General features: G+C 38.8%; 1 protein-coding gene across 2 annotated transcripts in view; it reads left to right on the top strand.

Moving 5' to 3' along the window:
- Positions 1-21,130, top strand: part of nkd1 (NKD inhibitor of WNT signaling pathway 1) — a 94,760-nt gene extending 73,630 nt beyond the window's left edge. For both annotated transcript variants that reach the window (XM_059992876.1, XM_059992875.1), the window contains exons 6-10: positions 6,075-6,170; positions 11,964-12,111; positions 13,848-13,932; positions 16,147-16,277; positions 18,076-21,130. In XM_059992876.1, the coding sequence (XP_059848859.1) occupies positions 6,075-6,170; positions 11,964-12,111; positions 13,848-13,932; positions 16,147-16,277; positions 18,076-18,665 (1,050 nt within the window). In that variant the 3' untranslated portion in view covers positions 18,666-21,130. The remainder of the gene's footprint in view (positions 1-6,074; positions 6,171-11,963; positions 12,112-13,847; positions 13,933-16,146; positions 16,278-18,075) is intronic.
- The last annotated feature ends 1,170 nt before the right edge of the window (positions 21,131-22,300 follow it).

Genomic DNA, 22,300 nt, shown 5'->3' with positions numbered 1-22,300 from the left:
CATGTTGCTTCTCAGGCAGGAGTTGATGTGTTTTATCATCACCCTCTCGAAACACGTCTTCACTGTGGGTGTAAGTGCATCTGGACAACAGTGATTGGGGCAGGTTACCATGTCCTTCTTGGACAATGGTTTGAGTGAAGGTCGTTAGTACTTGGCCGGATACCCTGTCTGGACAGGATACTTTTTGTCGATTTACTCTCCTGATGACTGTTTGTGTGTCAGCCTCAGGCTGAAATCGCAGGATCATCGGGAATGTGGGGAGTTTGTAAAAGTTGCTCTGTGTTTTAATGATCATAATGAGCATATAAGCTAATGGTCACCAAACGGTTTAAGCCCTAGATCCCCTACCTCGGCCTTAGTGAAAGGTAAGATCAACCACAAATCGATCAGTTACACGCATGCGCACTGGGGCAGAAAAGACTGGAAGTAAAACCCCGCAACCTGGAAGTAGAAATAATGCATGAACACCAGGGGTCACCACCCTTATTTGTAGCGCGGGCTGGTTTAATATTGACAATATTCTTGCGGACCGGCTGATGGTGCGGTGGGGGTGGGCGGGGGGGTGTTAAACACAACGGGAATACAGCGATACTCGAAGCAGGTTCCTTATGTCCACTCTATTCCGCAATTTAGTCTTCGTGGCTCTCAGCACTTAGCTTCTGTCCCGCTTGCTCACGTTTTTTCTGCTGATAAAACTCAACGGGTTTGTCTTTAAGTGCAGGGCGCTTGGACTCAAGGTACCGAAGCAGTTTTGAGGGCTTCATTGCCTCATTAGACAAACTCCCGCCCACCCTCCGCCTTGGCCAGGTGTGGCAGTTCCTATACCAGGGCCGTGGCGGTCGCAGTCCAGAGAGAGTGACCGACTGACCAAGCGAGCAGTGCGACAGGGAGCATATCCCCCCCCCCCCCCCCGCCCCCTGTAGGATCTGTCAGCCGACAGAGGGATGACTTTCAGTCGATCGCATTCAGTTAGCTGCTCTGATACTTATGGAACCCTGAACCCGAATTAGGTTGTCAGTGAATATTTTAGCACTGGGTTTCCCACGAACATTCAGTGTGCTAAATAGGTTTAGAGGCGGCACACATCTGTCCGCGCTCCATGCCGGTAGCATTGGCACTTCTCGCCGGCCACACGGAGCGGCCGGTTACCCGAGGCCAACCAGTGATCCCCCGCGCGAGGGTATCACTGTGTTTGGGCAACTGATGACGTTGCGTGTATTCAAGTTCTACAGTGGGTGTGACAGGGAATGAGGAAAGGTGCAGCTGACTCATATCGTTTCCTCGCGGCCCGGTGGTTGGGGACCACTGAAGTACACTGTAGTGCGTGGCGGGGAACTACACGCATGCAAACTGGGCAGAAAGAACGGAACTAAAACCCCGAAACCCAGAAACAATCTATCAACAGTATTTGTGTATTTAAGTTTCTTTTTTTTTGGGCATCTACTAGGAAAGTCTCAAAGATTGACCAGTCAATCGCGATCGACGGGTTGGTGACCACTAATATAGGCCATTGAACTCATCTGGAAGCAAAGCCCTGTTGTTGCCTTGATTGAACTTTATAAGAGGTGATAGTATTCAAACCTTGCCACAACTGTAGAACATCCTTCGTTGGTTCAAGTTTAGACCAGAATTGTCACTTCACCCATGAGATGGCTTTCCAGAGATCATACCTAGATCTCTTGTAACTTTCCTAGTCACCAGACTTGAATGTCTCCAGTCTGGCCCTCAGCAGAGTGCAGATCTCATGGTAATCCAGGGCTTCTGGTTGGGGAAGATTCTGAATAATTTTCTGGGGATACATTCATCTACAACTGTCTTTATGAAGTTCATGACAACCATGGTTTATTCATTCAAATCCATAGATGAGTTCTTGAACCTGGCCCAGTCCACCGATTTGAAGCAATCCCATAGCCACTCCTCCCGCAGTCACCTTTTTGTTCTAATCTCTGTGATGCACCATCAATAACTCTCTCTGAGACGTGAAGGCGAGATATCGGCTTTTATTGACTGGAAGAAAGAACAAGCAGTGGTTGACCACCACACAAGATCCTGGAGACAGAGAGGCCGGGCTCAGACCTCAATCGCCTTTATACCGGGGTCTGTGGGAGGAGCCACAGGAGCAGTCAGCAGAGGGCGTGTCCAGACAGGTATATGTAGTTCACCACACTCTGGAGCTTTGCTTTTTAGCCTCTACCTGTATGCAGGTAGGAGAAGGACAGTCAAGTGGTCAGATTTCCTGAACTGTGGCCTGGGCATGGAACAGTAGGCATTCTTTATCTTAGTCCAACACAATGGTCTAGTATGTTGGGGCCTCTGATGCTCCAGGTTATATGCTGATGATAATTGGGCAGGGATTTCTTCAAACAAATCTGGGTGAAGTCCTCAAATGAAATGATGCATTTCAGTCTGTTTGATGTTCATGTGACAAATAAAGCTAATTTTTTTTCCTTTTAATAGAACTGTTCTTAAATAGCCAATTAGAAGTTCAGTACTTGCAGGGAAAAGCTGTTCCTATTTGGATAAGTCTCTAAATAACCTTCTGGAGACTACAGGATTAGATCTTAAGTGGGAAAAGAACTCTTGGACGATACATTTTCACAGGTCTATTTCCAGCTGGCTGGCATTGAGGATTGGCAATATTCCTGCTCTAGGATATTGATCTTGGCACTCCGACATTAGCACTGGCCAGCTGCTACTAAACCTTTGACCTGTTAAAACTCAGGAATTCGAAGCAGTGCCCATGCTGATCATTACTGGCCTCAGAGGCTGTTATGTTATAGTAGACCTAACCTTCAGGTTGGATCTGAATTCAACTAATGTGGACTGACATATAAAGGACCTTCTCTGGAAGTAGATCTGTTTAACATAGTTTTTCCATGCCTTTCTGATGAAGTACATACTTTGTAGACCACAAAGGCAAAGACAAATACATTTCATTTGAAAGCAATTGCCGCTCAATATCATAATTGTAATAGAAGTTCTTCTAAAGGCTAGTACCTGAACTAGCAATGTGGAATTTTGATGTATAGACTAAGAAAGCCACATGCAGAATCTTTAGTCTGCACAATGGTGGGACTTTCTAGATAGATGGAGAAAAATCAGCCACTATCATTGTTTAATCATAGCTACTGGAGAGAGAGAGAGAGAGAGCGAGAGAGAGAGAGCGAGAGCGAGAGCGAGAGAGAGAGAGAGAGAGAGAGAGAGAGAGAGAGAGCGAGAGCGAGAGCGAGAGAGAGAGAGAGAGAGAGAGAGAGAGAGAAGGGGGGGAGGGGGGGAGGGGGAGGGGGAGGGAGGGAGGGAGGGAGGGAGGGAGGGAGAGAGAGAGAGAGAGAATATATGAATCAAAAGGAACTGGATGATAGTGATGATAAACCTGAGGCACTTCAAACAGTATTGCAGTGTGGAGCTTCTGAAAATGATCATCTGTGAGGCCACAGAATGCAGTAACTGGGGTCATTGCCTCCCAACTCAGTTCTTTGGAATGTTTGGACCATAGAACACTACAGCACAGTACAGGCCCTTCAGCCCTCCATGTTGTGCCAACCCGTATAATCCTAAAACATGTACTAAACCCACACTACCCCATAACCCTCCAGTTTTCTTTCATCCATGTGCCTGTCCAAGAGGCTCTTAAATACCCTTAATGTTATAGCCTCCACCACCATCCCTAGCAAGTCATTCCAGGCACTCACAATCCTGTGTGTGAAAAAACTTACCCCTGATGTCTCCCCTAAACTTCCCTCCCTTAATTTTGTACATATGCCCTCTGGTGTTTGCTATTGGTACCCTGGGAAACAGGTACTGACTATCCATTCTATCTATGCCTCTCATAATCTTGCAGACCTCTATCAAGTCTGCTCTCATTCTTCTACACTCCAGAGAGAAAAGTCCCAGTTTTGCTAACCTTGCTTCATATGACTTGTTCTCCAAACCAGGCAACATCCTGGTAAATCTCCTCTGCACCCTCTCCATAGCTTCCACATCCTTCCTATAATGAGGTGACCAGAACTGAACACAATACTCTTAAGTGCGGTCTCACCAGAGATTTGTAGAGTTGCAACATGACTGTTGTAGGCTGAGATCCACATTGGAATAAGCTTTGGTCACTCACCACCTCTGGTCTATTCTGTATTCAGTGACTTCATGGCTGTCAGTGATGTGAATGTGCCTTTGCCTCATTTCCCTTAATCAATCCATTAAAGTCATATTAACTGATTCAACATCAGTTCCCACTTTCCCTGATAATCTCCAAACTATTCAACTGTAGATTTCCATTACTAAGCTCCTTGCACTAAGTGCTTCATAGTAGTATTATTAAACAAAGTTACCTGAGTCACATTTCTTGGCAGACAAACAGAAGTTTTAAGGTCATCCTGAAAGAAAGAGGCCAAAAGGTTCAGGAGAGGAAATCGAATGAGCCAATATCTCAGCAGCTGCAAGTTTTACTGTGTGTGGTGAACAGATTAAATTCAAGGGTTAGAATCTGAAAGTGCTCCAGTCTTAGAATGTAATAGGGATGGAGGAAATGGTACAGGTTTGGTGGGAATAATGCCATGGTGGAATATTTTTTAAAAATGGACATTGCAATTATAGGTAAATAGGTATAGGCAATGTGTAAGTGAAGTGCTGTTAATCCAAACGTTTATTTTAGATTACCCCGTGTGAATATAGAGCATAAAGGGAAAGGTTGGTTGTAGTAATGAATAATCTGTTTCAGGTAGTTATCAGGCATTAAGTTGATGTTGATGGCCATGGGATAAATTTTGCTATGGGAGCTTAAAATGACAGCTTTGGACATTCTGATTGTTGGGAAAATATCTGTCCCAACAATACTGAGTGTGAGGAAAGCTACCAGGAATTTCAGATACGGTAAAGAGTCATGAGAGTTTATGGAAAGGTGTCATTAGCATACGTGCAGAAATAGATGTTGCATTTTAAGATAAAGCTGAAAGATGAGAAGTAGGAAAGGTCAATTATAGATTGTGGAGTAAGTCAGAAATAATAATTTTAGAAGCAGATTGAAACTATCGCAGCTGGTTCTCCATTTTAAATCGGAAATCTCGGAATGGAACAGGCAACAAGTTGTCAAATCTGGCCTGACAGTCGTGGAGAGGCAATGACATAATGTGCTGTGGTCAATTTTGTCAATGGCCACAGGTAGTTTGAGGAAGATGTGCAGGGATAGATCAGTTTTCTTATAAAGCAAGATGTCATTTATATTTCCCTTCAGAGCCTTTTCAGGGATAAAATGAGATCAGAATTGGAGGAATTCAAACAAAAATTTTCAGATAAAGTGAGAGGTGATGACATTTCAGGAATGTTGCAGGGAAAAGTGAAGTATGTGATAGAGAGATGTCTGGTAAGGATAGACATCATTCATTCTCTAATCAGCAGAAATAATTTCTCAAATAGATCCATCAGCCCTTAACATCATTTTTGGAAATTTCTCAATAAGCTAGATAATGGGGAACAGAGTTCTTTTATAGTTGTCACTCTATCATGTCATAAACTCCTATGTTTAGCAGTGGGAGATGAGTCTGATCTAATCTGAAATAGTTCTGTTAATTTGTACATTGTATAATTCCAGCAAGAATACAGTGAATTGAGGGTAGAAGTTTATAGCATATGTCAAATTTCATTCCACTTTAGTCACTTTTGGAAATCGAATCACTATTTGAATATGAAAACACCACCATATTACATGTGAATTTCTAGCAATTTAGCACACTGTATGAAATAACACATTTCATTTTGATATTTGCATTACTTATATAAAATTGCTGAGTATGTGATACAAATTTTTAAATGGAATTAACCATATACCTTTCATTTCATAGATATGCAGTAATCAGGAATCAATGCATGCATTGGTGAATGTGAATAATTATTTTTGATATTATTGTGATTTATTTGTATGAGATTATATCAACTTTAAAGTTATCTATTTGGCATTGATTCAAATGAATTGTAGGATAATATCACCAAGTGCAATTTGGTGACTATTGTAGTGCAGAATGTGTCAAGACGTTTTGCTGAGAGAAAGTTTCAAGTAGCCCTTGCATTGAATTTTACAGGAGTTGGAATGTGATGTATCCGTAGAAGATGACAACAGGCAAGAGTGGACATTCACTCTGTATGACTTTGATAACAATGGGAAAGTCACCCGTGAGGTAATCTAACCAAATGATACATTGGCTTTATATTTTGTTACGTTCTCAAAAAGATATAGTTAAATAATTATCTGTCTTAAGACATGTCTGTTTCAATTGAATACAAATTGTAAAGTAGCATACTTCAATATGATTGAAACTTTTGACAGTTATGAAATGCATCATGAGCAGATCATTGCAATGAATGGTTGTTTGAATTACTAAGTACTCACACAGAGACTTGTCTTGTTCGGGATAGGTAGTTATTGGTTTATAGCTGTAACAGATCATTGCGAATTCTGTGCACAGAGTCTGCTGATGTTCACAGGAGGATTTGGTTCAGACAGTACTTAGTAGATATCCTCCTTTGTTTAACATTTATGAACATTGGAGAATGATTTATTCATCTACAGCTTGGTAATTTCTTGATAATCTAGAGGTTTATATGACTGCTAAGTGTATACTAATATACAGTTCCTAATAGATACTGAATTTTAAATTTCTGTGCACTATTTGGGGAATTAATTTTGAAAATCCACATTTTCCTCCTTTTGTGCTATTGCAGCTAAATCATGTTGCTTCATGAGGGAGGAAAACTTATGTTTACCTATGTTTACACATATTTATTTCACTTGAAAAGTTCTGTTAGAACTGCATGTGTTGATATTTAGGTTAAAAGTAATTATCACCATAACAATATTTCCAGTGAAATGAAGCAGAAATACCACCAAGCTTACCTTTGTTTTATATATCTATATATATATATCTTGTTCAGCATAACAAAACTTTCAATTTCCAGATACATTTACATTTCTTCCCCTCACAGCTATCAGAACACTTCCATCAAAATATAGACATCCCACAACATCCTATACAAAAGTCCATATTGGACAGGTTTACATCTACATATTGCAGAAAAGGTTGCCATGTTTTATAAAATCTATTAGTTTTTGAGTGTACCATACATGTTAAAAAGTCCAAAGGAATGTATTCCATGATTAATTTATGCCAACCAAAAAGTCCAGAGGCCTTATTGGATATCCATCAAAGTAAAATGTTCTTCCTTGCACAAAAAGTCTGGATGCTAAAAAGTTTCTTCTGATGTGCATTAATAATACGACTGCTGGGTAGGCCTAAGAGAAAAGGCACTGGGTCCAGTTCAAGCTCCATCTTCAGAATCTTTTCTATTTCATCCAAAATATCACTCCAGTATGCTTGAAGTTTAGGACAAGTCCAAAAACAGTGGGTGAATTTCCAGTATTTACACTTAGAACACATTGGAGAAACCACGTCTTAAGTTTCGAGAGACGATCTGGAGTCAGATGGGCTCTATGCAGAATTTTGAGTTGCAATGCTCTAGTTCTATTACAAACTGAAATTTTCTTTGCATTAGCACAGGTGTCTTCCCATGTTTCAGCTGTAATTTCTACTCCCATTTCTCCCTCCCAGACCCTTCCCAGCTGCTCAGCCTTTCCACAAGAACATTCCCTCAGGATGCTGTAAAAAAGTACCGCATCCTGTACTGGGACAGGTGAAGACTTGGGAGACTTACCTTTTACAGGTCATAAAAGCCCAGTAAAAAATATCCCAGATGATCATAGATTTATAATGCTTGGAAATAGATTAACTATGTAAAATAATAAAAGATTTCATATTTCACTGTAGTTATTGAGGCCACTGTATTATAATGACCTGAGCCAAATCTAAAGAGACAGGACAGTCAATCACTATCAATCTATGTTGTATGTAGGTACTTCTCTCTGGAAGAGGAAGACCCTGGATATGCAGATTTTGTTTTACTTGGTTCTTTTAGCGCAGCTTCTCTTAAATATGTGAGACCACCTGCTGGAAGCAGAGGGAGCCCGTAGTAGCTTTCCTTTGACCCTATAGAGATGCTGTAGCTCTTAGCATGCCCAACTCGGACTGGAACCATGAGCTCTACATAGGAGATGGCAAAATTAATTCATTAATATTTAAACAACTAGGATAGAAGAATAATATCTTCCATGTAATTAATCAGAAATGACTGAATGGCAGAGCAGACTTGATTGGCCAAATGGCCTAATTCTGCCCCTTTGTCCTATCATCTTATAAGTAAGATCTTATTAATATCCATTATTTTCTATTGAGCTACTAAAAACTTACTGATAATGTTTTATTATTTCTGAACAAATTTGTGTAATAGGATCTTAAACTTGTTTAAACCTATTTGTGAGTTACATGCAGAATTACTGTTTGTGATTCAAATTTGCTATAATATGTAAAAGTAAATTTTATTTAAAAGGTGTCATGAAAACAGACCTATATAACTTTTTTTGCTCTGCTTTTGTACTGATAGAAATTATTTCAGTAAGGCATCCATCTAGACATCACGGTGTATGAAGAATTAAGATTTGTCATCACATTCCCATTTATGGTTAAGCAATTCACTTACAGTTGCATTTGATCCATAAGATTTATTTAAATTACAGTTTTTCTTTTAACAAATACATTATGCCCTCATATAATTGGAGATTTGTGACCTTATAATGAATGAGTGTATTGCAATTTTCTATAAATGTGATTCTTTGACAAATATTGGCAAAATATTTTATTTGGCATTTTGTGTTCAGTTTTTTTACAACATAAGTTCAATAAGAGTGGATCTTTTGGTAGTGATTTGTGAATTCCATAAGAATGAATTTCCATTTCCTGCCCATAACACAATGGCCCACTAAACAGATGTTAGAAGAATGAAGCTGTCAAAATGTATCTACTGGAAGAGGAATTAGGAATTAGAATGTATAGGCATCCGTCAGTCTCGTGAGACCACGGATTTGCGTCTTGGAAGGTATCCAGGGTGCAGGCCTGGGCAGGGTTGTATGGGAGACCAGCAGTTGCCCAAGCTGCAAGCCTTCCCCTCTCCACACCACCGATGTTGTCCCAGGGAAGGGCACTAGGACCCAAGCAGCTTGACACCGGTGTCATCGCAGAGCAATGTGTTGTTAAGTGCCTTGCTCAAGGATACAAACATGTTGCCTCAGCTGAGGCTCGAACTAGTGACCTTCAGATCACTCAACCGATGCCTTATCCACTAGGCCACGCGTCAACACTAGGAATTAGTATCAAAGCAGGTTATTTGTAAATTATTAGTAACGCTAACCTTTGTCAGCTCCCAATAAAAGCTATTTTTATCATTATTTGTGTTTATTAGAAAATAAATTAGCAAAGATTATGGATTGAAAATTGCAAAGTAATCTCACTATTATCGTGTTTCATTCAAAGGCCCAGCTGATTGGTTTTTGGTCAGCTGAGAGTTATTAATTATCTTCACAGGGATCTCAGTTAAAATAAATGGAAATTCAAATTACAAACTATATAAATTTGATGAAAAAAATTGCAGAACACTTAAAGCGATTTAAAACTTTTTGTTGGCTGGAATTGTCTGGTGATTTGTATGGGATGGCAGTGAAATTTGTAGTATAAATAAAAAGGTTGTAAATGAAGAATGTACTTAAACACAGTGGAAGTCTTGTTTGTATTTCTATTACATTAATAAATCAAGAGTTGATATTGTGTTGACTATGTGTTAAATTGTTTCAGCTAGGAAAGACTTGACCCTATCTCATTTGTAGAATGCTCTTATGGATAAGAAATATGAAAAAATTTCTTTCTTGTGTTTTTGGATTATATAGATTATCGTAGGGGGATCAAAGAATTATTCCACTAGTTTGGTTATGGTGCTACTTGCATTAAAAAATATACTCCATTCCAATTTTATATTCGCTTTTCAGGGCCTGTGAAATATTTGCAGTACTTAAATCTAATTGCAGGTGCAGTGGATTCTGGTTAATTGGGTCATTGGTTAATCAGGACAGCAGCTTATTTGGGATAAATAGAGAACAAAAACTAATCAAGAAAACAGTTGGGCTTCTCTTCATTATTTTTGGTCACTGCCACTTAATTGCGACAGGAGACTGTTGCCAGTTTCCAACTAGCTTCAGTTGCCTGCACTTGCATAGCTGTTAGACACTAACACTGTACCCGGAGTCAACAGTTTTTAAGTAGTGTCAGCTGTGTGGTTGTGTTCAAAACACGGTGATTTTGTCAAGAAATAAGCTGTAAAGTATTCCAGAACTGCTGACATGCCAGAACTTGAAACAATTTCACTACTCTAACATGTTAGGAAATGCAAGGAATTTGAAGCTATCGACAGTCATCTTGAATTTTATAATGAAAATGAAGATTTGGAGGATGCAGTCATCAAAAGCATTGTGTGAAGGCAGTCCATTATTTGCACTAGATGCCTCTGCAGATTTTGTTCATATACAGTCAATCAAAAGAACATGGGAGCATATACAGGATCAATTTCTCTATCGATATTTATTAGGAACTAGTACGGTTTTACAGTATTATAGTATTGGTAGTGTTCTAATTTGGTCTGTAGTTCATTAAAATACATAATTTGTCACAGTTAAATGGTAGTTTGTCTACTTAGTACTTTTTTTAAAACTGTTTCCATGAAACTTCAGCTAATTGGGGCAGTTGCTTCATTGGGCTAAGATGTACTGGTCCTGATGTATCCCAATTAACTGGAATCCACCATATTTGAAAACAGATATGGGAATGAATAGCACTCGTGATAGGAGTTGTTCAAGAGGCCACATTCCCTGCTCGCAGCAAGCATTCTGTGGCAGATCTGGTGCTGCCAACATTTTCACGATTAATCAATGCAATAAATATTTAGCTGCAGATCTTGATTTCTGCTTGAGGACAGAGGCTCATATCACAGATTGCTAAATGGAAATTTTGGTTTTTTTGAAGATAAAATTGGCTCCGGAACTGAAAGACCTGCAATCTCAAATCTTAAAACATACCATAAGGAAATGATACTGTGATGTTTCCAAAATCTATTTGTTACACCTAATCAAATCTTTGCCCCAGAATTTCTAAAGTCTTGTACTCCCTATCTTCTTGTTTTTAGTCCAGCTTTCCTTTTGTGCTTTCCCCATCCTTCACCAGCTTTCCTCATTGTTTATGGTTCCACAGTTGAAAGCAGCCTCACATATTGCACACAAATTACTGTTGCACAGTGAATGGGGTTAGTCACTGCCAGTACATGACAGAGAATTCTGATCCTAGAGGAATTTATTTGGTAGTTCCTATGTAGCAATGTTAAAATTGCTTTTGAATGACTTTCTTGATTGTTCTTCGAACTGGCTTCTGATTTTGCAACATTTGTCAACCAGACAATTTTGTGTGCTTTTTGATTGTCTGCTATCGTCTATCATCCATTACAGTGGGATGCATTTACATTGTTGGTATATTAATAGCCCAAACAGAGCAGCTTCCCAGCAATGGATTCTATTTTGCACTGCAACTTTAATGAAATGTTATTGGTAATAATATCTGCTTGCATGTGCTTTTAATGAAGCAGTTTGTGACCTTGAAATGAGTTGCACAGGATGTGAGCATGGTGCGATCTTGCTCATAAAAGATTCTTCTTTAATTGACAACCTCCTTCCAAACGGCCAATTTGAAAGTGAGTTAGAATACTGTTATGTAAAATAAGGAGATTGATTTCATCCAATCATACTATATTGTCAGGTTTCACAATATTTGCATTCATAGCATCCCAAATATTGAGCTATGACACATGAAATCATCCATTTTTTTCCTCCTTGTAACAGTTTTAACAAATACTTAAATATATTTTAAAGCCACGCAAGCTATTGTGCATAAGAAAATATCTGGAAATTTATTGTTTACTATACTGTAATTTGGGCGACCTTATTGCTAAGAATACTAAAGTGTTTTTGCTTAATACTTTTTCAGGATATCACTAGTCTTCTGCATACAATCTATGAAGTAGTAGATGCGTCTGTGAACCACTCTGCAAGTAGCAGTAAAACACTACGGGTGAAGCTGACTGTGACGCCTGATGCAAACCGGAAGAAGAAAGGCAATCAAGCATGCCAGGCCGGTAAGTGAAAGACTTTTATACCAGGCAGGATATTTGTAAGCGATGCAATCACAGAAATGCTGAAAGCATTTGAAACGTCAGGCAGCATCTGTGAAAAGAGTGACGAGAATTATACAAAATCACGAGGGAGATGGAGGGGGCAAATGTGCACACTTTTTCCGAACAAGTGAGGAATCAACAACAAGAGATTATGGGCTTAAGATGAAAGGGGAAGGAATTAAGAGGGAACTTTGGAGCAACTTCTTTACACATTGGGTGGTATTTAGATGAAATACGCTGCCAGAGGAAGTGGTTGGGGTAGATACAATAACAACGTTTAAAAGCCATTTGGACAGGTGCATAGATTGGAAGGGTTTAAAGGGATACAGGCCAAATGTCGGCAAATAAAACTAGTTTAGAACAGCACCTCGGTTAGTATGGATGAGTTGGGCCTAAGGGCCTGTTTCTGTGCTGTACTATTATCTCCCTGACTCAGAATTAAAATGTCAGGTTGTAGATACTTACTGGGTGTTTCTAATCATTTCTGGTTTATTTCAAATTTCCAACACCTGAAATGTTTTGATATTCATTAATTATAAATTATAATAGGTATAAAGATCTATCTTTTTGGTAAACTAAAATAAAATAACTTTAATTAGTAGTCAGAACTTTATGACGATTAAGGTTTCTGCACTTCAACAATATAGATCTTCTAGCCATCAGAGTTAGAAATGCAGTCATTTGACGGACAGAAGAAGATAAATGCAGTGAGTCTAACATACAGTGAGGTGCAACATACAGGGTGTGTGTGTGTGTTGGTTGCTCGGGAGGGCTGTGCATTGGTTGAGTGGAATGAACCTAAATGTTTGTTGCTTTGAATTTCCCGCATTGATGTTTAAAGAAGAGATTTATTTGATCAATCAAAGCAGGAGATTGGAACATATACAATTAAATAAACTGGCTATGAAATTTCAAGGGATACTGATGGAATATAAGGGAGGTTTCTTACTATGTCTGTCTGCAGCAGGCACAATACTATACTGTACTAATGAAGAACAGCATCATGCTCAAAATAAGGGAAAAGTGCTGAAAAGGAGATTTGTGTTATTCTTTTCAGGCATTAACGGTATTCCCTTTCCAGTAATTGGAAGTAGGGCTAATGTATTTCATTTGCAGAGAAACTTAAAGATTGTGGACATAGTAAACCCTTGATGATTTGGTATGCACAGGCACAGAGGGAATGCATTCAACAGCACAAGGAAACGAGAGGAGAAGTTCAGGGAATTGTGCCTGATTTTTCTTTTTGAAGCTCATTAAGATTGGAAAATCACTTATGTTCTATTTCTTGGAATAAAAGCAAGAAACCTGACCTCTAGATTTATAGGCCTATCAACCTGGTAGGAAATGCGTTGGAATCTATCATAAGGAAAGCCATTTAAATGCACATAATGAATAACAGCAATGACTTTGAACAGGAGGTCATTTTGTGCAAATCAAATTCCTTTGAAGGCATAACTGAGTTAGTTCGGAATATTTTTATACATGATATTTATTGATCTTACATGGCATATTGCAATATTCAGAGTAGATAAATAACTGGGGCAAATTTATGGCATGCCTCTGAGCCTCCGTTCCATTTTAACATCAGTATTTACAATTTTAATTTTGAATTATGTTGCTTGTGAGAATCTGTACAACTCAGAACTCCATCCCCCCACCAAAAAAATGTAATGACCTCAGTTTTCCCCCCTTCTCAGATGTTAGCAGCCCATGGCAAAAAGCTGATAATAAATGTGTGGAGGAATCAAAGAATACAGAGAAGAAACCTCGCACACCTCTCAGGTAAACCAATGTTCTGAACCTTTAAAAAAACAAACTAGTGCCAATTAGGTTCTTCCTGTGTGTTTAAGTGACTGAATTTTGTTTTTAGTTTCCTGTCCTTAAAACTATTAAAGGATTCAGTGATCCCTTTTCTATATCTTACTCTAAGTCATCTAAGCATTACAAATTAGATCATGTAAAGGTGCATAATTGCAAAGGCTCCCATTGTGGAGTGATCCTGGACTCTCTGCATTACTTTAGAAATGTAACCGGCTACTTCCTAGTAAGGGTAGTGTTTACCATAAGACATAGGAGCAGAATTAGACCATCTGGCCCATCGAGTCTGCTCCTCCATTAAATCATGGTTGATCCTTTTTTATCTCCCCTCCTCAACTGCAGTTCCCGGCCTTCTCCTCATAACCTTTGATGTCTTGTACAATTAAGAACCTATCAATTTCTGCCTTAAATACACACAATGACCTGGCCTCCACAGCTGCAGGTGGCAACAAGTTCCACAAATTCACCACCCTTTGGCTGAAAAAGTTCATCCGCATCTCTGTTTTGAAAGGTGCCCCTCTTTCTTGAGGATGTGCCCTCTTGTCCTAGACTCACCCACCATGGGAAACATCCTTTCCACATCTGCTCTGTCTAGGCCTTTCAACATTTGAAAGGTTTCAGTGAGATCCCCCCTCATCCTCTGAATTCCAGCGAGTACAGACCCACAGCCATCAAACGTTCCTCATATGTTAACCCTTTCATTCCTGGAATCAATATACATATCTTGATTTCCAGTTTATAAAATACATTTAATGTTGTTCCATACACAGTGCTCCTTGTGGAATAATGAAGGAGAAGATTGCACATGTTGTTCTTGGAAGAACTGTAGCTGGGCAGAGCCAGCATGATTAGGTGTACATAAGCACAGTGTAGGAATGGGTCTCCACTCTGGCAATTTCCAAACTTTTATCTTCGAATCTTTATACCCACCTTCATTATATCCATCATTCCCTTTACCAGTGTCCCAACACTCCCTACACAGCTGGCTGAGTTATCCAGTCATTTTCTTTTATGCTGAAAAGATTCTTCTCACCCTACCACCGCCCTCCATTAAGCTAATAATTTGTACTCTCTCTCCAGTCTCCACGCTTGCTGCACTCTTATCTATCTCCCCAAAATCTTACCTGATCATCATCCGCTCACCCACTGCTAATCTCACTGGGGACCCGGTTCAGGTCAGTGACCCACACCCCAGACTCCAATCCTGACCTTTGACCAGTATCCCTGGCCTACTACTTTGCTTATTCTATCCGAGTGCAACCAAGACTTGACCTTTTACCCTCAGGGTGTCTATCATTGCCATCTCTCTCACTGCTGACAGCGTCAGTCTTGGGTAAGACCCAACAAAATGCAGGAGGAACTCAGCATGGCAGGCAGCATCTATGGAAAAGAGTACAGTCGATATTTCGGGCCAAAACCCTTTGGCAGGACTGGAGAAAAAAAGCTGGGAAGTAGATTTAAAAGGTGGGGGGGGGGAGGGGAGAGAGAAGCACAAGGTGATAGGTGAACCCTGGAGGGGGTGGGTCAGTGAAGTAAAGAGCTGAGAAGTTGATTGGTAAAAAGGACAGAAGGCCCTGAAAGAAAGAAAAGGGATGGAGGGGAGGAGCACTAGAGGGAGCTGATGAACGGGCAAGGAGATAGGTGAGAGAGGGAGAAGGGGATGGGAAATGGTGAAGGGGGGTTGGGGGAGCCACTGAAAGTTTGAGAAATCAATGTTTATGCCATCAGATTAGAGGCTGCCCAAACGGAATATAAGTTGTAGTTCCTCCAACCTAAGTGTGGCCTCATCACGACAGTGGAGGAGGCCATGCATGGACATATTGAAATGGGAGTGGGAAGTGGAATTAAAATGGGTGGCCACTGGAAGAACTTGCTCCTTTGGATCTTGGGTAACACCTCTCCAGTCATGGGGAATGCAGCTCTTGTTCACTGAGGTCCTGGAAGATACAACAACTAGAGAGACTCCTGGTGTGGCCTGGAATGATTGTATTGTCATTAAGGTTTCTAGGTAGATTATTCTGGAGCATTATATAGTTTTAAAGAGCATTACTTCTTCACAGTTTACTGGGAGCCTAAGATTAACTGGATATGTTGGAGTTTGAAGTAGAACTTACCTAATACTGCATTTTGATTGGTTGCAAAGGATTGTATTAACCATAAGTAACCTCTTTTTCTCAGACGTCACAATAGTGACCAGCATCCTCAGCAGGATAGCTGCCATCAACACTGTGTTGATGAAAACACGGAAAGGAGAAACCACTATCTCGACTTGGCAGGGATAGAAAACTACACCTCAAAGTTTGGACCAGGTATGTTGGGACAGTCTAGCCCTTGAATTACTTTTGCATGTTGTAGTGTTGTCACTCTTTATTTGCTCTCCTACAATTTTTATACTCAATAGAGTATGGTTAATTGGGACCAGTACATTTTGGCCCAAATAAGCAACTGCCCCAATTAGTAGAAGTTTTATGGAAATGGTTAAAAAGGTATAAAAAGGCAAACTGCTGTTTAACTGAGTAACAAATTATGGATTTAAATGAAATACGGAACAAATTATAGTTCCTTATTGTTATCATTGGAGGAATTCCTCCAGTGTATCCTGTTATGTACTTTTTGATTGACTGTAAATAAACAAAGTCAGTGCAGACCTACTGTAGATACTGGACTATCTTCATACAGTGCTTTTGATGATTGCATCCTCTAAATCTTCATTTTCATTGCAACATTCAAAGTGATTGTTGATGCCTTCAAATTCTTCATAGTTTCTAACTTGTTGAAGTCATGAAATCATCTCAGTTTTCATTCCCAACTGTTTTCGGCATCTCTAAGCCTCGATGCTTGAAACCGCAGTGAGCAAAACTGTTCTGAATTGTGTTACTGTTTATTTCTTGCCAACTATCAGTGACAAAAATCACTACGTTTTGAACACAAACACATGCAACTAACGCTACATAAAAACTACTCATTCTGAGAACAGTGTAGATTCTAACAGTGACACCTGTGCCCGGGACTGACACTAGTTAGAAACTGTATGGCAATAGTCTCACCCCAATAAAGCAGCATGGTATCCCAAATAATCTAAGGGAATCTGGCTATTTTCTCAATTAGTTTATGTTCTTTAAAAGTTGTCCCAAATAAGCAGCTTCCCTGATTATCCAATGACCTAATTAACTGGAATTCACTGTATTTATATATTGCCTAAACTCTGCAGCCTTGATGATAGAAGTTAGTTCGACATGAAAAATTAGGGTTAATATATGATAATTAAATAGAGAATAATATTTGGGATTTTCTTCAGGGTAGGCCATTGGGGGTGAAGACTTCATTACGTCATCTGCATGGTGGCGAAGTTACATGCATTCTTTGAAAGAGTAGGTTTTAATGTCAGCTAATAGAATTCATCAGCTGTTGTTGATTAGGTAAATGTCTATTCCATTTCAGTCAAAGTCATTAATCTTTCTGTGGCTGGTTTCTGTCACTAAATGAGCATCCATTTCCAACTCCGCTGCTTTTTTGGTGCAAGGGGGTCAGACTGGCCTGAAATAAACTGTGTAGGACAGCTGTGAATGCAGAGAGAGTCCTGGAAAATCTGCAGCCCATGTTATCTCGCCACCTTCAGTCAGGTCTCCATTTTACTCTTTCTCCCCCTGCATTTTCTCTCTCTTTCACCACTAAGTCTCAGTGTTAAACCTGGAACCTCCCTAATTTATGTGACCTCTTTTTTAAAGGGAACGTGAATAGTAACATTTATACAAGAAGGCAAGTTGGTTAGTGACATCGAATATTTAGAAATCGGATATGGAAGCAAATGTCTGTTGCAGTTTGGATATTTTGCTGGGATGTATCAGACAAAATAATATATTCTGTGAATTGCATGCCCTGTATTGTCAGCACTGGGAATTACAAAGAACACCTCCATGAAAAGAATTTCAGAGAAATGCTCATTAGAGGGTTTGGAGTAAACCAGATTAAAAAACACTGAAAACAGAACACATAGACAAAACAGAGAGAGGGGAAAAAAAACATTTCGAAGTTGATTCAAGTTCAATACCAGTGATATAGCAACTCTACTTGAGATACAAACTAATGCAAATGTTTATCTCACAGGGTCACCTCCTGTGGCTTCTAGAAAAGAAAATCCTGTGAAGATTTCTCATCAAACCAGATCTCGCTCCCATGAACCTGAAGTCATGTACAGTCACCATAGGAGGTCTCAAACCATTGATCCAGGATACAGTCATCTTAGCCATTCTTCGTACAACAGGATGATGGAATTACAGCAAAGACTACGCAATCAGGACATCGGCAAGCACTTAGTTAAATCTCCCAAAACTCTGGGCAAAGATATGGTGGTCTCAGGAGCAGCTGGGAAGGTTGGAAAGAACAAGACCCTGCAGAGCCCTTATATGCCAATGACCTCTACCCCTGTGGCGACAGGCACAAATATTCCATGTCTGCCCATGCAACTCAGTCAGCAGCATCAATACAGCCATAAAAAACACAAGCAGAGGTCTAAAGATAGCCACCAAGTGTATAAGGCCTTCCAGTCTTCTTCTAGAGTGATAGAACAGGAACACGTGAGGGATTTGCCATCGTTCCTGCTGTATGAAGGGCACGTTGGTCGATTTGTTCAGAGACATGAACACCATCACCATCATGAACATCATCACCACTACCATCATTTCTACCAGACATGAGCAGAGCACAGCACGGTATTCGACAGGAACTTAAAACCATAGCATCCAATTTGAAGAGGAGTTTTATGACTGGAGTTTGTGACCACTGATCTATACAGTATTGTTAATGTTAATTATAAAATGAGCAGTGAAAGCTAATGACATGAAGTGAAACTAAAAGACTTCTGAACAGCTGGCTACCTCTAGTTTTAATTCAGATTTTATTTTCTTTAACCTATTAATTGAGTCATGAGGGGTTTTAATGTTCTGAATACATGTAACTTTTTCATGTTGTCCAGACTTTCTGTGATATATTTTCTGTATTAAGATTCACATTAACCACACTTGCCAACTCTTCAGTTAATATAGGTCTATACTGTAAATGTTTCTTTCTTGGCTCAAATTTGTTGTTGCAGCCTTTTGAGAGGAAGCCTGAAGAAGGAGAGCACTGTTAGGTGTTCTGAGAAATTGGTTCCATTATTGATGCAACTTTTCTTAGTTTATCTAGTTGCTTACATTCAGTGATTTCTGAAATATTATTGATTGAATGTTTTTCAGCTGAGCTTTTGGAATACCCAAAACAAAGGTGTATCTCCCAGATTAACTTTATTTTATCTGTATATTTGCATTGAGTGAATTGAATAGCCAGTACTGTGGATGTAATTTCCAAACTTCCTCTGCCAGTGTGTTTACTTTGGTGCAGATCAGAGGTTTACCATCAAATTCTGCGTGGTGTAATTTATGTGTTTGACTTTGCGCAACGTGCGAAGTGTAAGAGGTGCGTACATATGCAGTAAATTCCAATATCGTTCACAAACTCTGTCAGTCTGCTGCCATCAAATAGAAAAGCTTTAGATAACTATAGTGGTAAACCCTGTATGATGTGACTGAGTTACACAGAAGGTCGGACACCCTTTATACATTTCAGAGAAGTTGCAAGTATATACTCTATCTCAGGTGCATTTTCTCTTAAAACTGTGGTTTGAATATATATTTTTTGGAAACACTTGTCTGTCAGTGATGGTAGACTTCTTTGTGAAGGCCGGGACATAATATAGTGTATCCATTACGAGTTTTGAAGTTGTGTCTCTGAAAGTTATTGAAATAGCATTGGAGTTGATCAGGGGAAGATATCTTACCCACTGTGGTGACATGCTGGATTCTGTCAGGAGTCGGATGTGATGAGTCTGTTGCACAAATGGAAGGAGGTCTGGAGCAAAAAAGATATCCTGGTTATTCTATGGTTGGTGCTTTGAGCTCTACTACAAAGAAATTCTAAATCACTACATGCTGCTGCTAATGATTAAGTGTCCAGCCCTATTCACTCAGCAATAAATGTGTCATTTCAAATGATAATTTTTAGTCTAGGAATAGGATAGTAATAAGCTTTGGTTGTTACCAGACAGGAAATGTAAGAGAAAAATCAGATTTGGTCTTTTATTTCAGTGAAAGTTCAGTTGATCTTACTCATGGTTTTGCATTTAAAATTTAAAATTGTCATGTATCTAACTATAATGAGAAGCAAATTGTAAAATCTATTGCATTAATTAATATAATCAAAGTTCTTTGCTTTTAAGTTGTGTAATAAACTTTTTCTCCTGGAAGTTGGTGATATATTTCTATTGATTATTTAACATGGAGGGCTGGCTTTGTTGCCAACAGTTCAGACAATAATTGTATACCGATGAACACATATTGAAGTGTATGTCTCGCCCAAAGTTTCAAAGTTATCAAGAGGTACATTGCTGTGTGAATTGGACTTTATTTCACATCTGTGAAAACATATAGGCATAAAAGACAAATGCCTTGAACAATTGTATCATTGCTCATGGACCATAGAAGAACATGTTTAAGATTGTATTGTTTTATTTACAACATCAATCTTGAAGAAAACGTTATAAATGCTTTTTCAGATTCTTTTCAGATTTATGAAGAAATTAGAAGCCACAAAACTTGTTTCATTTATTCGGACTTAGGCAGAGTTGAACCTTGTTAGGTATGTTAAGAGTGCTGCTTGTTTAGCAGTCCTTCCCTTCTAAGTATACTTTGTATTTATGGAATATATATTGGACTGAAAAATCACACGTCTGCTAAGCATATTGGCTTTTTGTGTCCTAGTGTTTTAATTATTAGTAACCCTGTGTTATCAAAGTTTAATGCAATCATGACTCCATCATTAATATATCTTACACATTTGTGTACATTCCCAATGTATAATGTTTTCTGACAGCCATGTATAAGAACAGTATTTAAATTTAAATCTGTATTGAGTACATATTGTACCACTCAGTTGTAAATCTACTTGTGTGACACAGTTCATAATGTTCCATTCTGAAAGCACGTTTTTGCAGTATCCTTAATTGAATATATCTTCCAGTATTTTGTATAGTATATATGGATGGTTTTGACTAAATGCTTTATTTATTTAATAGTAAAACTGTGCCAACAGAAACCCCTTTTCATTAAAGATAAACTAGTTAATTATATTAAAAAAAAATCTGTGTCCTTGAGACTAATTATTTTACAAAGTTCACAGTACCTCACTGTAGGAACTAATAGTTTCTGATTTGTTTCTATGTGTTTTTGACAAATATGCAAATTCTCATTCACTGATAATATATTCTATGAACTTCATGTATCATTGCATGCACAGTCAGGTTTAGAAAGTTGAGTTATTCATCAAAATAATGAAAACCTGGAGGGAGGGGATGTCATTCAATTAAAAATAAGAACTGAGTATCAATGCTTAGATTCCATGATTGTTACAATTTGGTGTATAGTTATTATATTCTAATGATAGATGGCAAATTTAAAATACTTTAACGATCTCGTCACATAAAAAATAAACAGAACAACATGTAAATATTCTGGGATGAAATACTAAAGTGCTTTTCATCCCAAAGTACAGCTATTTGTTGCAATAGAATATCTAAAGTTATGGTCAGATTTTGTTTACAGAAATATAATATGTAAAAATAAGTGGTAATAAAATAAATTGCCCTTCACGTTATAGTGCATTAATGGTTAATAAAGTTGGGGATCTGCTCATTTTAATACACCAAGACCTTTAATGTGAGAGGTCAGAAATTACCTATATGAGGGAGAAGTTTTTCACACAGAGACTGGTGGTTATATGGAACAGAGGAGGTGATAGAAATAGAACATTTAAAACACATTTGGACAGGTACTTTGATACGACAGGGGCAGAGGGATCTGCTGTAGGCCAAGTGCAGGCAAATGGGATTGACATTGATAGGCATCATGTTGGCATAAAGAATTTGGGCAGAAGGACCTGTACTACCCAATGCTTATAAGACCTCTACAATCACAAGATGAAAGGTTCAATATATAAATATCAAGAGCGCACATCAAAATATAAAACTTAAATGCTCTTGTTAACAAATATTTCTAATCCCTGTTCCTGTGTCTGGGATGTTCATTTTGACTATTTTATTAAATGCTAATAACCGTCAGAAAGAACGGCTGTTGGGTTTACGGAGACTGAAAGCAAAACAAAAGGTAAATTACTATTATGTAGTACAAGAGGAAAAAAAGACTTTTTGGTAATTCTTATGCATTGAAAAGAACTGAAAATAAATCTCAATGCATTTCCCTATTAATGGTAGCATAACCAACTAAAAGTTCACTGGTACGTT

This window comes from Hypanus sabinus, chromosome 17, assembly GCF_030144855.1.
Source record: "Hypanus sabinus isolate sHypSab1 chromosome 17, sHypSab1.hap1, whole genome shotgun sequence".
In the NCBI taxonomy this organism is placed as follows: Eukaryota; Metazoa; Chordata; class Chondrichthyes; order Myliobatiformes; family Dasyatidae; genus Hypanus; species Hypanus sabinus.
The sequence above is the reverse complement of the archived record's forward strand: the minus strand, read 5'-3'. Positions and strand labels throughout refer to the sequence as shown.